At 45.5% G+C, this 18788-nt stretch overlaps 1 protein-coding gene across 1 annotated transcript; it reads right to left on the bottom strand.

The window, feature by feature from the left end:
- Positions 1 to 533: 533 nt before the first annotated feature.
- LOC142572504 (cathepsin B-like) lies at positions 534 to 12529 on the bottom strand. The gene is made up of 8 exons (XM_075681671.1): positions 12437 to 12529; positions 9622 to 9755; positions 8381 to 8590; positions 5899 to 6014; positions 4541 to 4770; positions 3134 to 3250; positions 1831 to 1959; positions 534 to 676 (listed from the first exon to the last, which is right to left on the bottom strand). Exons 2-8 carry the CDS (start codon positions 9748 to 9750, stop codon positions 591 to 593), a joined length of 1017 nt encoding a protein of 338 aa, XP_075537786.1. The 5' UTR covers positions 9751 to 9755; positions 12437 to 12529; the 3' UTR covers positions 534 to 590.
- Between the last annotated feature and the right edge of the window lie 6259 nt (positions 12530 to 18788).

Below are 18788 nucleotides of genomic sequence, written 5' to 3'. Positions count from 1 at the left end.
TTGTTACAGGGCTATCAACGCCCCATCGAAGAATAGGTGTGTCTTATCAATGGGCCATGCTCGCTGGTATCGGTGTTCAAAGCAACGCCCGTCGTATCAGTCAACCAGGATTTTCCCTACTTCATCAGAATTTCGTGGTGTTCCCTGCAGTAGTGAATGTGGTAAATAACTGTTTGGGGTTGCCTAACTATAGCGGCTTTCACGGAAGTTAGGACTTTCAGCAAAAGAGAAATCAATATATAATATCGATACCCCCCGGTCTTATGATTTCAAAAATGTTTTCACGAAAATAAAAATGAATGTTCAAGCAATTGCGACAAGTACACATTAGGAATGACTAACCTTCTCAGTGATATCATTCGCAAAGAGAAAACATAAAAACTCCGATTAGATCGACCATCGCACATTCGGCAACTGTGAAGGTTAATGTGTTCAGGCATTAACGGAATCGAAGGTGCCTTCTTTTTTTTTTTTTTTTACAGAGATAGACTCTTATCACGTTATGGCCAATTACTCCACACCAAAATAACAACTTAAGGAAAAAAAATCAAGACGAGCTTTTTTTTTATTTATAGTCCACATTCTGCCATCTATGCGCTGGGTTCCTTGGGAATACCGGCGTTGATGTCATTCTCGATACCACATTCATCGTTACCACGGCGAATCTTGAAGTAGCCTGCGGGCAAAATGGAAACACCATTAGCTACATATCGTCTGGTATGGTGTACGGTGTCTTGAATGGGTTCCAATAGAATACTGCGCGCCTGGCTTAGGCGGCTGATAAGTGGGGAAATTTCCTTAATTGAACGCGGAAAATTAGCGATCGTATTCTGATCAGACGTTTCTTTAAGGTGGCTCCCCCTGCCAATCCCGTTTGCCTCTTTCTAATAACGCAAAGTTATATTAACGGTTATATTCACGGATACGCCCAGAAGCCTTCAACTAGACCATTTCTGTGCAACCCTGATGACCTGTTAGCATGAAAGCATAAGGAGTAGCTTATGGCTTGTGTGTGGTTGTAACGAGCGCGCAACCAAACTAATAGTCCAAAAATGCGTTTGCAGGAGCCATGTATATCTCCGTTCACCGCTCACTACGAAGCGAAGGTGCAAGACGGATGAGCCCTATGTTCTCTGTCTGGTGTGTAAATGCATGTGTACAAAGAGGTCACAGCTGTGCGTACTGTCTTTAGCTTTACCTTTTAGCTTTACAAGCGTACTAACTGCGGTCGAGTTGAGCCGCACCTACTGTCTTGAGCGTTTTTAAAAGGAATGACTAACCGCACTTTTGTACGCAGGCAGGCAATGCTTACCCACGTTTTCCGCCAAGCTGAACGTGTAATTTTGGTACGTAGCGGAAACACAATGGAGTGTCACCTTTCTTATCCCAGTTGTGCCTTTGTTACAGGGCTATCAACGCCCCATCGAAGAATAGGTGTGTCTTATCAATGAGCCATGCTCGCTGGTATCGGTGTTCAAAGCAACGCCCGTCGTATCACGGTGGTAATAGCTTCAGCACTGTTTTACAGCCTATGTAACCACGCTAAACAAGGAGATAAATGTTGGACGAACCAGTGTAAAGTGCCTCAGACAGAGTGGCCGACGCTCCGATACGAGGACGCATCTTTGTCAACGCCTGTTTTGTCACTCTTAGTGGTTCATCAACACGCTAAGGATGACAAGGTAGCCTTTGGCAATGATGGCTCCCCCTATCAAACCGTCTGAGGCACTTTAACCCGGGATCATCAAATTTTTACCCCATAGTGTGTTTCCCATCTGCCAACACCTATCTCGACTTAACCTAAGAAGGCGTGTTTGTCGCGGCACTCACCTTTGTCACCCCAGTCCTGATTCCAGGAGTTTGCCACGAGCCAATACGGAACGCCGTTTTCAGTGCCCCAGCCGAGAATTCTGATGGCGTGGCCTCCCAAAAGCTCATAACTGTGCCTCTGGTAAACTCCTGCGGAACAATGCAGCGTTATAATGAAGATTCTTTAAGATAATGCAGGTACAAATTCTGCACTCCCAAAATATTGCGATGTGACGTATGTTTTTGAAACAGGAATATATGCCACCTTCAGTTAGGCGCCAAGTCAAGGGGGTGGCCAGGTCTTACCACGCGGCGATACGAATGTGAGAGGCCGCCAGTGACGCCATCTTGAAAATTTTCAGGTAGCGGGCTGCGTCGTTAAACACTCTGGCTTCAAGGGGTGAAAGCTAGGATTAATAATTGCTTGTGACAAGGCCTCCAATGTACTTTAATAAAAGATATCACGAGGGATTTCTTGAGACCTGCTTTCCTCCCAAAAGTGCACTAAAAATAAAGAAAACTGCGATGTCAATGACAACGCACGGTGAGGCCACTAGCGCAGTTTTTACCGCGCTGGAGAGCTTCGGTTGTATAAATTTCGATCATGAACTGCTGTCTTCCCCGACTTCCGCAAATACGAGTAGGTCATGTTTTTACCTCCCAGAGAAGGATTGTACAGCTACAAACCAGTGATCAGTCAATCTGGTGCGCTTGAACCTAACAGCTGCTCCAAGCAGTTGCCGCTTCCTTGGAAGAAACATTGATTCTTCCATTTAATACACGTTACCCGCAAGTCTCGATTTTGTGCCTGCAGGGTAAATTATAAGGCTTTTCATCCGCAAAGCAAAAAAATAAGCTTAACTATCATATTATAATCGTCTATCACCTAACTGAGGCAAGATATGCTCCTCATCGCCAATACAAAATTTATATCTACTGAGACAAGTCTCGCCGCTCCGTTCGGCAGCCGCCGAACGGAGCGGAACGGAACGATGACGCGGCGGTGTCCCGGTTACCGCGAGGCACATGAGGACGCGAAACAGTTCACAACGCCTCTTTCCACATGCAACGCATCGTGAGAAACAGCGATTTAAGTGTTCTCTCTCTCTCTCTCTCTCTTCTGTGGTGATCACACAGGTTGCGCAAACTGACTAGAGGTAGATGGCACGCGGGGCTACACGAAGGGGCGTCCAGCGAAAATCTGCAAGCCCGCAAACTTTAATCACAAGCACAAAATTGTTACGGGGGGGGGGGGAACGGGAAAGATGCTCAGAATTCATGGAAACATTAAGTTCAATGAAGCCACACTAGAAGCGTATTTTACCGCTCTTGTACGCCAGGAAATCGGTGTAGACGCTGAAGTCCGCTTCCACAGGTCCGTTCTTGTATATTTCAGTTTTGATCTGGGTCTCGTCGCTGTGGAGGCTGTAAACTGTTTTTGCTGTAGGAGAAAAAATAAAAAGGAACAATTTGTGACGACCCATACGACGGGATGAGAAGTTACTTCACTGCGTGGAAACAAAATTTTATATTCGCGGTGGCAATAATTAATGTTTGTCTGTCTCGCTTGTCACTTGTCTCTTTTTTTTTTCGGATTGAGAATGAAATGTAAATGATGTTCGGATACTCTGACAAAGCGTAAGTTTTCTTTCCTACTACTTATGTATTGATAACGTTGGTTAACTGCCTCTCCCACCTTTCTCGCACACCAACATTCACGCGTGCACAATAGAAGTCATTACATCCTAAACTATAGCCTCAAATTCAATAGGTGCTTTTAGAAATACCGTAGTGACATAGATCCCTTAGTTGCGCGGTGAAGTTGTAGTGCGTACAAAATTTTCAGTGCACCCGCAGCGCACCTAGACACCACTTAATCTTGCCACCATCAGAACGTGTAGCTCACCCTCTGGTTAAAGCTAACTAACGTGCGTTATGAGGACCAGCGTGTGACGCGAGCTGAAGTGCAGAAAATGAAACGAGGACGCCCTCTTGTGCGTTTTTCTTCTCACATCGGGTGCTGATCTCTCACAATGCAGAACAACATCGCCCAAAACTGCGCTTACCTGGAACAATAGGCATGTATGCGTGGAATCATTTCTTTACAGGTAGCTGCATCTCTTAAGCTGAATATTCGAGTACCTCATGGTTGTGTTGCCAATGATCACCGACTACGAATCACTTTCGATCCGTTCGTTTTCCTGATTAAACAGTCGGCAAATGATTGACGCTCTCAACTACACATACCAGTAAAGCATTATCGAGAAACGGGATGAGGTTTTACTTTCTTTGCGTATACTTCGGTTGGTACTACTAATGAGCAACTCATTATGCAAGCTGAAAAGAACCATGGCTCCAGAAGCAGGCTTTCCCGAGAATTAGAGCGGAAAGTGGAATACATTCTGTTGACGTTAGCATGTCGGGAATGTCAAGTTCCTTAGCGCATTCTGTACGCTGCAAGGCACTTATTAGCATGGAGAAAAATTGTTGAACATGGAGGCAGCTCCTGCAATAAACATTCGATGGTCCAATGAGCATTGAAATTAAGTCTCCTAGTACTTCCTCTACACCATTTCTTGCAAATACTTAAACGACAAGCTGCTGTTCTACAGAAGCAAACTGCGCAAACACAGCTGTGTTTTTGCGAACTACGTAATCACTCCCGGAGCTGTAGTTCTCCGTTAGAATATTTGTGAGCAAGTGTAGGCTCTTTGTGATGCTGTCGACGCACCAAAGTGCTTGTCCTCGCTGTAGCTCTTCTCGTATCCCTTGCGGCAAACCTGCAGGCACTTCGGCGTTGGTTTCGTGTCGGTGCAGTTCGGTAGTGGACCCTTGGTGTGGTGCTCACATGGAGGGAAGTAGTAAGGCTGGCACCCGTCGTCGGTACCGTATAGGCCTCCGGTTACAATACCTTCATCCTTGTAGTAATGCCAGGCTGCTGAAGGGTAGCCGCCGAAGCACCTAGTATGGAGACAAAATGCAAGCAATGTGTCGGAAGTGCGTGTTGAAACCAATCTGTAAAATTGCGGCGTTTTACGGAATCGTTGGGTATGCTACGTGTATCATGGCTGTCGTGAATCTAGCGGGCAACCAGAGTTGCTGCTGCTGAGTTGTTCTCAATTGTTCTATTGCTGAAGGAGGGGGGGGGGGGGGTGTAAGCATGTACGAGATCGCGGAATTGAATCACGGCCACACCGGCAGCGCTCTCGTGGAAGAGTAGTTCAAGTACACTCGTGTACCCTGCTGTAGTAGCACGCGATAAGAAACCGGAGGCCATTGAAATTAATCTGGAGTTGTCCACCTTGGCGTATTTCAGGACCTCCTTTTCTTTTCGGACGATAAACCAAAGGAGTCAAACAACTGGTACCCCCGTTAATTCTCAATTCATTTCTTGCGCTTCAGGTGAAATATTATTAATATTTGTTACAGTAATTGGTACATGCATGAATATGCATATTTCTTTCGACGTCTTCTTTTGCTTCCTACAAATAAATTATGCTGAATACGTGCTTTCGCAACATCTCACTTGCGAAACATTGGAAACACGGTCTGCGGCCAGAGTTCCTACACCTGAAATTATTTCTGTGTTTGACCTTACTGTGTTCGACCTTACTGAATTAACTGTGGTGGCCACAGTTAATTTCCCTGCACGCGCCAGTGACAGGGTGTATGTCGCTTTAAAGTGACATTGAATTACATTACGTTGGACTAGCGTGCAGTTAGAACCTCAGTAGGTGAGAATCGTTCCTACCTGCTCGTTAGCTCTAAAAACAATGGCGTCGGTCAATTTATTCTTTTTCGAAGATGACTACTTGTAATATGCATTCAACAATGTTCGAGGTGGAGTGCGCTTGAGCATTCGCGAAAGTGAACATACTAAAATAAGGGGCTTGGGGTTGGGGGGAGGGTTGGCTACAGCAACTCCTAAAAACGATATACGGGACAAGCAGAATTACTCCTACAGGGGCGAGCCATTGCTCTCTTTTGCTTGATATCGTAGAAGTGATTCATACGTGAACTGTATGCAGAGTGCCAGAAGGGCGGTACGCGCACGCAGCTTGGGAGAATGAGTTTAAATGTTTAGCATACCCCATGCCGCATTGATGACAACATGTGAGAAGATCCTCGGCCGAGATGTTCACCTGGACCCTGCCTTTGGTGTGGATACAGATGCGGTCGGACATGGCCTCCGTGGCTCCGAATGCCTGTGATACAAACAAACATGGTCGGCTTCTTGCGTTTGGCTTACGTCGCACGTCAGGGAAACAATTGTAACGCCGGCCCGAGACACCCAAACGCGAGGTTTGTGCCTCTGCATAACTGGATGCTTGCTCGTTTTGTTCACGCCTCTTTTTGTCCCGTTGTCTGATACAAAATTTTCTGAGTCTCAGTGCAAGCAAGTTGCCGGATAGTGCTTAGAATTAGTCTTGGCTGCATTCACAGTGCTAAAGTTAATTGTGGGTGATACCTCAATTTATTGTCAATCAGATATATAAAATATTTGCAACGTGATGCATTGATGACTTTGTTCGGCCAGCGATATATAAACACGGTTTCCTGATGCCTCGTCACCATCATAATCATTGTCAAACTATTTATATCCACTGTAGGAAGAAAGCCTCTCCCCGCTGTCTCCACTTGTCTTTCGCCATTGATCCCATCTTACACCTGCAAATTACCTAATTACATCACACCACCTATTTGCCTGCCGTCCTCGCCGCGCTTCCCATCTTTTGAGCACTATCGTTTTAACACTAATACACCACCTGTCACCTGCCCTGCGCATCAAATGCCCCACCCAGCTCCATTTCTTCCTCTTAATAACTAGAAAATCGGTTAGCCCCGTTTGCTCTCTATTCTACCATGCTGTCTTCCTGTATTTTAACGTTAACGTCTCTTAACGTACTCATAGCTGCACGGCCATAAATTCAATGCAGTTGACGAAGAGGAAGGTACCACAGGGCAGTTGATGGAGCTTGTGATCCTTCAAGTCTGGACCGGTACACTTAAGCGCCTCTCTTTAGTTCTAAAGATGTGTCAGTACTCGCAGTACGTGAGTATCTCGCAGAAATATCTGCAGAAGTAGCGTTAGAGCTGCTTGTTCACTATTCGCGATCATTCTGATAACTGCGGGGGTACAGGCTTGGCGCCTTAACGAAAAGTTCACATCGCACTATAGCATAAGAAAAAAGCGGGTGGAGATGGGGGACACGCACGCCTTAACCACGTCCGTAAGTGCATGTATATGCAAGTGTAAGGAAATTTGATACAGTAGTTGCTGCGGGATCTGCAGCTACGCTTCCCTTGATGCAGGAACTCTTGAGCGAACATGTCCAGAATGCCAAGGCAATGGAAACAATGCCAGCGTCAGCTTGCGCGCTCTTTTCTCTCCGCTCATATAATGAATGAATGAATGAATGAATGAATGAATGAATGAATGAATGAATGAATGAATGAATGAATGAATGTTTATTTGACAGAAAATATAAAGAAGCTCTGCCTAAGAGGCTGACAAAAAGGCACGTATGTCTGACTATGTGTGAAGCACAAGGTTTGCCATAACCCTTGCGCCAAGTAGGATCTGTGTACGAGCGCAATCTCAGATTTTTAGATAAATTTGTAGCGTCTCTCTAACTTTTGAGCGTGAGTACTCCGTTATCATACTAAGTGTCCTTTAATTGAGAATTGGAAAAAAAAGAAACCAGGTCAGAACTTAGCCCTGCTAACTGTCTCAGTATGCGACAGTACACTTAGATTGCGATGACTGTGCGGCCGAGCGCCCGGGCCGACAATGCGCACTGCATATTTATTAGTATTTCTATGCCTCAAATCTCTCACGAGCTTCCGAGTTCGTACACGCGGTGACAAGCTTGCGTATTCTCAACACACCTCGAGTTTTCTGGTAGATACCTCCAGTGTGGGTGAAGTTCGCCTTATTGCTGTCGCACTTAAAATGGCAGTTGCGATCGACAGATAACAATACTCATGCCATGAGTCTATTTGAGCAAGGAGACGAACGTCAACAATTGATAATACACTTGCTTCTGCTCTTTACCCCTCTTTTTGGCATTGCCCGGTGTAAGTTCTCCTACGCCACAGAATATGAACATGTTGACTCCTAGTGCAAAATCGAGGCGTAAGCGAAGGTGTTATCAATGTTCGCTGTATACTCAAGGAATTTTGACGGCGTCTGCTAGGTCCTAGCTAATTTTTTTATGGGCAACAATTGACTGCATTAGATTCTAAAGGAGCCAAGGCTTGAACAAGGTAAGTTTCCGAAGATTTCACTAAACTCAACGTGATCAAAATGCGAAAAAAAAAGCTTTGAAATTCTTCACTTCGCACTGATGTACCGCTGTTGTGGTTTTTGGGCTCGCAATTAAAGAAAAGTTAAATTTTGAACTTCATTTTCGTTTCTCATAAACAAAATTTTATCGCGAAATTAATGATAATAATAGATTTCTGAAGCAATACTTTATCAGTCACGACTGATTTAGTGTTTTGCTTCAATGTTCCTTTAAGCACTGGCGTAGTGTCAAAGCAACGCGTTATCTCGTCTCGCTGCACTCACCCAACATGATCCGCACGTGGACTGGTCACGGATGAGGTGGATGCTGTCGCAGTGCGACCACTCCTCACGGGCGTCGAACGATTCTGGCAGGTCTTCCGGAATCTCCTCGTGCAGGTGAATTGGGAGCCTGTACTTCTTGCTGTCGGGGTGGACGCCCATCAGTCCCTTGATGTAGCTGAAGGGGACGTTCTTGTCGAAGTTCCTGCCAGCCTGGATAACGGAGTTGAACCGATAGGAATCGGTAGTAAAGAAGGCTACCGTATGTAGCATGCTTCCTAAGTATAGTTGTTGCGCAGTTGTAAAATATGAGCGAATAATTTTTGAAAACACAACGGCGGGCATGTACGCAGTTGAACTGATTGTCGTTTGTACAAAAGCACACGAGCATCTGAATCGAGAGGTGGACGAGTTGGGCACATTTTGGGAGTCTAGTAACAGCGCACTAAGTGCGCAGGACGGTCATACGCACAAAGTTTGGGCATTGCCCATGCGGCCAACTGTCGAACTTTACAGCAAAACACCTGCTTAGCTCAGCAAGCCGCGCTAAAAGAATTACTTCAGAAGGTAGGCCGAATTTCAACGACTTTCACTGAGCTACGTCACGTGAATACACCGTTCTAATAACGTGCGTATATGCGGCACTTCCCCGGTGCTTTCTGTGAATCCCTTGACCCACATAAACCCTTGTCACATACATGGAGAACGGTTTGCGGCCTTGTTGCGTTAGAATTGACAGGAAGAGGGAACTGATTGCGAAACTCGAATAAAATTAGCACCCCTAATGTTCATTTTCTCGGTCATTATACATGAGCAGTAGTTCGTTCCCTGTGTAACCAACGCCAGTTTTCGGGCACCTTCTTTTGTCGACTGCACGCGAAAGTAGTGTCCGTGTGCCCACACCCTTTGTAGCATTTTGAGATATTCCGGTTTTGGAAATATGTGTACGTTCTAAAAAGGGACTGTGCATGTTTCCTTCCGCTGTTTCGACTTCAGTGGAGATGGAAAAACGATGTCGTAATCCCTGAAATGCCTGAGAAGTTGCAAGAAAAATGATAAGACGCTATCTAGTTCGCATAATCATGCGTACTGAGCATAATGGTGCCGCCGACTCACGCTGTTTAAGTATTAGGCATTAGGATTTGGCTGAAGGTTAGGACATTCGGAGCTACTGTGGGCCACGCGTTCAAAGCGATGGTCTGCAGTCATAGCAGGGCAACAAGAAGGTGAACAAACGTACTCACCTTCCACGTTGTGTCGATGCCGTTAATGAAGTTGATCATTTCATCCGACAACGGGTCCACGGATGGCGGCACCATCAAACGGCCTTGCGCCACAACCAGCAACAGTGCGTACGGGACGAGGAACTTCATCTTGGCTTCGGAGAGACCACAAGTACAGAGAGTGTCACGGAACTTGTTTACTCTTGAGCATTATTACGTCCGACGCATTACGTCTGACTGGTCGGCGTGCTCGTAAGGCAACACCCACACCCGTATCCAACTACATGTTAATCGATTCCCCCATGTGGGTAAACAAGAAAAAATAACCAGCCACATAGGTTCTGAACAGGTAAATTTTTTCTGGCAATTTCGCCCAATGAGAGACAGCGACAGCCGTATCAGACTACTTCTTTATGGATTCAGATTGGTAACCAAGGAAACAGGGGCCAACCACATAGGTCCTGAACAGTAAAAAAAATTTGGCACTTTCGCCCAAGGAGAGACACCGACAACAAGGTCTATCGTTGTGCTTGGGCTTCTCGGACTGTGTTCTAAGTATTCGCAGTTACGACTTGTAGGCGCGACGAAGCCCCCATAAAGCAACTCGTACTGTGTAGAAGAAATAGCATCCTGGCAGTTACCAGGCAGCTCCTAACGCTGACGCTACGAGGAGCGACGCCATTGGTGGTAGAGGGGTCGCAGTTCAATGGTGCACCATACAATTCCGACGTGGAACTGTAGGTGCTTGTCAGCACCCAGAGAAATATTAGATAATGCTAGCTTGACTTCAGCTGCCCCTTCCGCTAAGTGCAGCGCATACACACAGCAGCTCAGGAGAAAAGCTAGTGTGCTTATAGTGTGCCTGTCCACAACACTCGCGCATAGCGGCTGAAGGCCAAACGCTGCTCTGTCTGAGCCACCAAGACGATAGTGCGTATCGTTGATGGTTCGTCGACTTCAGTTCTCTGTTGTCGCGGCCAAATGCATTTCGTGTTTCTCGAGACCATGCGACGCATAGCGCATGGCCTCGTTTTTTAGTGACTTTTGGTTTTTTATTGACGTTACCACCACTTTTCTGTATCTGGTATGTTCCAAACCTCTTTCCTTGGCCGAACCCGAAGGTAGTCCCCCCTGCACCCGGGCCAATAAATTTACATCATTTTCAGGTTTGAGCCCTGTTATTCTTTCGCACTTTTAATATTTCAGTTTGAGAGTACTTAAGATAGAAGGCACTACCTGTGGGTATTTTGTTTCATGACATTTGTTTGTGTGCTGCGATTCTCAAAATTCTGAGGAATAATTTTTTCAAGAATGCAAGACCTGGTATGAGTAACATTAGTGATAGAATGTTGGGCAACACAACTCACATATACCGCATGTCATATAACATGGCGTGGCTTATAGCATAGATGCACCTAAATGTGTAGGGAACATCACAGCAGCGACGACGGCAAACATTTGCTTGGACTGTTTATATAATTGATATCGCAATAAAAGAAGAAGAAAACAGGAAAGCTAAACGGTTGCAAGCAACAGCGAGCTAGTCTTGTCATAGTGGCATCAATGTGGTTGCATTCCTTATTATGTTACGCTTATTAGAACGTGAACGAAAAAACCAGTCAAAAACACAAAGGACAAGAGGAGAGGTTCACACCACAACGACTGGACTGTCAACTGTGGTTTATTCGCAATAAACCACAGTTGATAGTCCAGTCGTTGTGGTGTGAACCTCTCCTCTTGTCCTTTGTGTTTTTGACTGGTTTTTTCGTTCAAGTATGTACCAACTGGCCCAGATTTCAACCCCTCTTACGCTTATTACTACGTACGAGGGCAAGTAAGAAAACCTTTGCCCGTATTTTTTATTAGCCAAAATAAGGTACGTACAGTTAATTACAAATATACGTACCTTACACTATTTTTCCACGTAGTCCCCACACTAGAACAAGTAATTTGTCCCATCGCCGTACTAAATATGAGACGCCTCTGTCGGCAGTCGGCGATGCACGCGACCTCCTCGAACTCTCATTGTCATGCCAGTCTTCACGGGCTTTTGCGAACTCACGACGTCACCACCTCACACTTCCCAAAGAGGGGCACATTTCACCATACGTGGGCTGCATTTCTCTGTGGATTTCGATAGGTCTTCGTGCCTTGCTCCATGGAAAACGAATCGCACTTCGTTGCTCATACGCTGTGGACGAATGCACAACTGACAGCAGCGCCATGCCGCAGTGCTACCGGCAGATAAGGCCAGACGGGTCCAAGAAAGGTCCGTCGGTGGGAATGTATATGGTGACTTCGCATTTACAGTCTTAATTTAGCTTTAAAAAAAAAGGGGGGGCGGAAGACTTTCTGATTCGCCCTCCTACCCAGACCAAACTTGATGTTCTGAGATTCGAAGAGATTCTGCTTCCGCTATTTCCACGCCCTGTTTGCCGATTGAATGTCGTATCTAACTTCAAGGTTAGAGCGTCATGCTAGCGCTCGTGCTTGTAGGAATTAGTGGCAGGTGGGTACTATGCAGTGCAAAGAGTCTCGAAATCCGAGCTATACAGTAAGACGACCACCCACTTTGTCAATCTGACCATTTGCAAAAAAACAAAATATTTAAAATATGCAGAACAAAAAAGACACTGTCGCCAATCTCTCTTATCCGCGGCAGAACAAGACTGAGTGATGGAAGCTGAAGCATGGGGTCGTATGTTTAGAGGGAGGTTTTACATTTGTACCTGTTTGCATTAGCTTGATACGACAACAGAGAAAGAAATTCCCAGAAATGCGCACACCATAACTTGTTATTTCTAAGTGAGCTTTGCATGAATGTCTGAGTTCTTACCTTGTCTAGGCCACGGTGTCCTTCGTCTGTGGAGAGAAAGTCCGCCTTCTCTTATATAGCTCGTATCTGTGAATATCTGTGAAGTATTTTGTCGGTCCTATCGTCAACGTCCTTTCGCGATCTACGCACTTGACGCTTACAACAATGGAGTGAGCTTATCGGACACGCCCCTACGCCAGGGCGTAGTGCGGGCTACCTATATGTCACATGTCAACCTGGCGTTGTCCACGGTGGTGCTTCAATGGAAGGAGCTAGCTGGAAGAGAATAGCTTTCATATCACTGCGCAGAAAAATTATGTCACGGGTTTCAGCGTTATCGTAATCGGGCCTCAATATGCAAATGTAGAAATAAGCACGTGCTTGATTCATAGCTTTTCTTTCTTTTTGGTCATTTCCAACCCGCACTGTGGGAGACGCGGTATGAGAAGCTTGTTTTCCACGTGAATCTGTCGCATTGGTTTGTGCTGGTTCACCAAATACGTGGATTTCCGCAGTGACAGCATGAATTTGTAGTAGATAAGGGGCCACATGTGCCACTGCTCGGCCTGAAAGAATAGCTGAAGCTGCTGCAAAGGCATTTCTGGCTAGCGGCGTTATAGTTAACAGTGCGGTATCACACGATCGTTCTTCTAGTACAAGTGCACTGGGTACGTCGCAAACTTGTTTTAAGGCGGGTGCTGTCGAGAGGGCATAATGGGCACTGTACATTTTTGCTAGAAAGCTGTACAAGAAAGCTTGCGCGTTCTTTTTAAACAAAGTAACAGTGATCAGCGTGCGCAGGCGTGACAGCGCAGCTTTAGAGTTTCAGCGCGTTCTCTCTGGTAATCACAGCGAACGCTTCTTTTGCGTACGTCTGCCTGGACTATACTATATACCAGCGTGTGCTACCATACGGAGAAGCGGAAAGGAGGTACTCGCAATCAGCGTCTGTTTTGGGCCTCGTGATCGCACGACACACGGAAAGGAAAGTCTAGTGTCGTGTGGATAAACTGTAGAATCACAGATTGAAATCGTTCCGTCAGTCACTCGATTCTAGAAAACAGCTGTTGCACAATGGACAGTGAGGTGTCTGCTTTCATGACCACATGAAAGGCAGAATTTTTCTTCCTAGGCCTTCCATCAAGGTCGCTCACCACTTGATGTGGCGGAATATATTTAACGCTGGTTGATAACAGTATGATCACCATCATTAACGCAGTTATAATAATAATATTTGGGGTTTCACGTGCCAAAACCACTTTCTGATTATGAGGCACACCGTAGTGGAGGACTCCGGAAATTTTGACCACCTGGGGTTCTTCAACGTGCACCTAAATCTCAGCACACGGGTGTTTTCGCATTTCGCCCCCATCGAAATGCGGCCGCCGTGGCCGGGATTCGATCCCGCGACCTCGTGCTCAGCAGGCCAACACCATAGCCACTGAGCAACCACGGCGGGTTTAACGCAGTTATGGCGTCTTCCTATGGGACACGCGCGCCAGACGCGAACGTCCCACTTAACTTTCGGTCGACGAATTTGAGTATGTAATAGTTTACCACTTGCAGGCATTAGTGGTCCCTGGGAACAGATGGAGTCGCGTGCCCTGCTTTTTTCCCGTATAAGATGTTCGCTTGTTACGCCTGCCAGTATGAACCAACTATCCCATTAACAGGTTAAATTAAGCTCGTGTGTCTGTCTGCGCGCGCAGAACAACGCCTGTTTAGTTACTAAGCTATTGTTTTCTGTAATTTACACGGTAAGAAAATTTACTTAACTGTATATTGACTCGTTTTACGTGACGTGTTATCGCGTTCCTGACTTTCACTCCACTAAGAAAGAAAAAGTGTACAGGCCTGTGTGGCTTGTGACTTTTTCTTTGTTGGTCACACCCAGCAGCGTCACAGTGTAAGCAGGGGGAGTGGCTCCAGAGGAGCCCCATTTTCGTTAGCACGCACTAGAGGCTCTTCTTTGCGAAGTATCTCTGCTTCGTTTTCACGCGAACTATCTGAACTGTCCGCCTGGCGTCGACGGCGAGCTGCGGCTTGTGTTGCTCTCTGCACAGAGGTCGGCTGAGCCCGACGTTGCCTTGCTGTATACATGTTTTTCATTCGAGCACTTTTGTATACATATCCTTAATCGTATTGTTCTTCCTCAAGAAAATCCATTAATTTCCTTGTCAATCCCACGTGGTGCGTAGGAGCCACATACTTGATCGGAAACACAGGCTACCTTTAGCTCTATCCATTTAGCAACTTGCTATTCGCTGATGATATTGCCTTGCTTAGTAACTCAGGAGACCAATTGCAATGCATGCTCACTGACCTCTACAGGCAAAGTAGAAGGGTGGGTCTAAAAATTAATGTGCAGAAAACTAAAGTTACGTTCAACAGTCTCGATCGGAAGAGAACAGCAGTTTACGATAGGTAGCGAGGCACTGGAAGCGGTAAGGGAATGCATCTATTTAGGGCAGGTAGTGACCACGGATCCGGATCATGAGACTGAAATAACCAGAAGAATAAGAATGGGCTGGGGTGCGTTTGTCAGGCATTCTCAAATCATGAACAGCAGGTTGCCACTATCCCTCAAGAGGAAAGTCTATAACAGCTGTGTGTTACCAGTACTCACGTATAGGGCAGAAACCTGGAGGCTCACGAAAAGGGTTCTGCTGAAATTGAGGACGACGCAACGAGCTATGGAAAGAAGAATGATGGGTGTAAGGTTAAGGGATAAGAAAAGAGCAGGTTGGGTGAGGGAACAAACGCGGGTAAATGACATCTTAGTTGAAATCAAGAAAAAGAAATGGGGGCATGGGCCGGACATGTAATGAGGAGGGAAGATAACCGATGGTCATTAAGGGTTACGGACTGGATCCCAAGGGAAGGGAAGCGTAGCAGGGGGCGGCAGAAAGTTAGGTGGGCGGATGACATTGAGACGTTTGCAGGGACAACATGGCCACAATTAGTACATGACCGGGGTAGTTGGAGAAGTATGGGAGAGGCCTTTGCCCTGCAGTGGGCGTAACTAGGATGATGATGATGATGATGATGATGATGATGCAATAGCTACACGGCGTCTAACCTGGCGTAATAATGTGCAACTGCAATGCAAAATGCACACGTACCGACGCTACGCGGCGTGCATCTCACTTCGCGTGAGAAGTGGCACGATGCGATGCTAATTATGATGAGGATGAATATTATTATAATTATTTATTGGAATACCCTTTGAAAGGGGGCGGCGACAGTCACCTGGCCTGCTTGATTTAATCAAGTATGCCACATATGTTTTTCATTCTCGCCTTTTTTTTTTCCTTTTTTATGCATCTGCCTAATATTTTTCTTCCTCATAACAATCCAACCATTTCTTGACCAGTTCCCCATAGTGGGAACGAGCCTGGTGTTAGCTCCCACGGAAACCGGCAGCGGCGGACAACGTCGCCAACCGAAACGGCTATTGGAATGAGCCCATAATAGCTTGCACTGTGAAATGCTGTTCAGATATGTGTCTGGTGTTGAGGTTTACGTGTGCTACATTTGAGACATTGGAAGTGCAAGCTGCAGTTATTCCTGCAGAATAGAGTGGCGTTTGAACAATGTGAGCAGATAAATTCCCGCAATCTGAATGGCAGGCTACTTTTAAATCAAAAAGAAATAATCTCAAAGCTGTGTTGCCCTTGGTCCGTCGAAATCGTTGCGCTCATAGAAATAAGTTGTTGTCGGGGAAAAGATTTCCCATATTTTACAATGCAAGAATAATTAAGTGCTGGCACCTTATCGATGCGAATATTTATTTTTGCTCTTCTATATCTCAACTGGAAACCTTCGGTGTAAAGCACTGACTTTTCGTGCAGTCAGACTAGGCACACTGTATCACAGGTATATTCTAAGAACTCCTTTGTGGCCACAAAAACGTTTTGTGACCGCTATGTCGTGCCTTCAAACATTAGTGATCAGCTATACTTCTTGAATCTCCTTCCATTAGCGTTGCACGCTCGGTATCTCCCTGTCCGGAGTGCTATGTCATCCCATTGAGCGCATGTTGTTCGTGACCTCTAAGTACGGGGAGCGCAACGTTAAAGAAAGTGCTCGCAAGGCCCATGGCGATTATTTGTTCAGGGCGAGATACGCCCAAAGGGCGCAAAGTTTTCTTAGAATGTACCTGAGCTCTTAAAAATAGGTTAAACAAAAAGATTTCACAGTGAATAACACGGCATTTATTGAAAGCACTTCTTGATAGACTAGAAAAAGCTTAGGGAAAACGGAGGTTTCAATAAGACATGTCAATACATCTGTTGCATGCCTGTTTACATATATATATACAAGTCTGTTTTGAAAAGATCTTCTATGGTGTTCCACAGGCATATCGTCAACATGGCGTACATCACGGTAGTATCAATTAATTGCATAAAATGGTGTTGCCCTAGGCCTTTTACTTTTTCAAGCCTGCACGCCAAGCAGTTTATTAGGCGAACAAAAGTGAAAACCATGCACTGCACAATGTATCAGTATATTTGCAAGCAGTAGCGTACCAGCTATTTCTCGAATGGGAGGGGATGGCAAACCGCAAACGATCTGACCTCTCTCTCTCCGTCGCTCCCTCTCTTATATATATATATATATATATATATATATATATATATATATATTGAATTAAAGAAAGTATAAATGAATGGACATGACACTGGCTGAAAAATCAACTTCCCGCAGGTGGGGAACAATCCCACGTCTTCGCATTACGCGCGCGATGCCCCATTAAGGTATACCGCGGCGCCGTTTCCTTGTTCACTTACTTGAGTATTTATGTTTTACGTTGTATTGGTATTGAAATGGCTCGCACGTTCGGCCCAGGTCATTTTCACGAGCATATCTTCGATAAGTCGTGAATAAACAATGAAATTCCAGAGTTACACCTGTAAGAGATTTGATTGAACTTTTGATCTTGTTAATATACTGGGACTGCAACAATATGTAGCATGTCTCTGCACAGAGATCCAGCATATGATAATCCACCGATTTCATGCCGTACGGCACACCAGTCGTAGGGCGCGGCTGATTATAAAAGTGTATTTGGACCTCTCCCTCGCCCGCAGGTCAATGTTAGCAAGCTGGCAGTGTTTTCGAATAGAGATCTAGTGGTCCCAAAAAAAACTGGACATGATGCAAGTTGCGCAAGCTGAAAGTTTCTTAGGGCGGGAACAGCCCAGCGCCAAGCGTTCTCCACAACGCGAGGTTATATGGCGAATACCGCGCGCCGTCCGCTACACAGCGTCCCGAGAAGACACAAATAGGAATCCTCGCTGTCCAAGCAGGGTATGCGCAGTAAAGAAAGCATTACTTATGTGGTCACTCTATTAAGAAATAATATTTTGCTTAGATTGTATGTTTGTTGGACTTTCCAGCTTGCAGCCGAAAGTGTCCGCTTAATAGTGGGGGGGGGGGGGGGGGGGCGAGTGACATACTTGCCCCCCCGCACTATTGACGGGGGGGGGGAGGCAAATGCCCCCTTGCGCCCCCCCCCCCGTTCCGGTAGATACGCCTATGCTCCATGCATAATTTTTCTGCTTTGTTCATTTCTAGAACATTTTCGAAAACAGTTCTAATACAAAAGAGAAGGTAGTGCTACATCTACGATTATGCAATCACCATCTGGAATGACGATGATAATGCGCTAGAATTGCGAGCAGCTTCTCTATTTCTGCTACGGCGTAGGACAGCGTCCAATAACACCACAGTTTTATGGTATTCTATCGCGTGGCGCATATGTAAATGCTATATATATAGCGCTACAGATTCCAGAAGACACTCGGCTAACTAATTCTTTGCTAGACCGGGATCATAACAGTAATAACAATATTTCATGTCAGAGGAAAAAAGTTACTTACATAAGCAAACAATATTTTGCACTGTGCTAAGCATAGCATTTATGAATTGTAAATTATTCTGCAAAGCAGTTGATTATCTTCAAATGACTAAACATGTCTGGAACAAGCCTTATCATATGTAGCGAGACGTAAAACCATGCCTACGAAGAAGGTTTACCTCAAGGCAACAATCTTATTATGCCGCAACACTTCGCGAGCTATGAGTTTATATCATTCCGCAATACCTGCATGGATCTAGCAGAAAACGCTTTAACTCAGGGAGTCCAACGACTGATCTATTTCGTAATGGAATGGGATAGTCAGAGAGGTTTGACTTGAATATTTATGAAGAGACATATTATAGCACTCTTTAATGAAGCACACTAAACAAACTGGTTTATTGTGGGCGAACTTGTTCCCGGAAACTCAATACCAAAGCATTCACACAATTTACAAGAAGAGTTAACGGGAGCCTATTCAACAATGAACCGCGTCTCCACGCCGAACCCGCT

This window comes from Dermacentor variabilis, chromosome 2 (genome assembly GCF_050947875.1).
Source record: "Dermacentor variabilis isolate Ectoservices chromosome 2, ASM5094787v1, whole genome shotgun sequence".
Lineage (NCBI taxonomy): Eukaryota > Metazoa > Arthropoda > Arachnida > Ixodida > Ixodidae > Dermacentor > Dermacentor variabilis.
The sequence above is the reverse complement of the archived record's forward strand: the minus strand, read 5'-3'. Positions and strand labels throughout refer to the sequence as shown.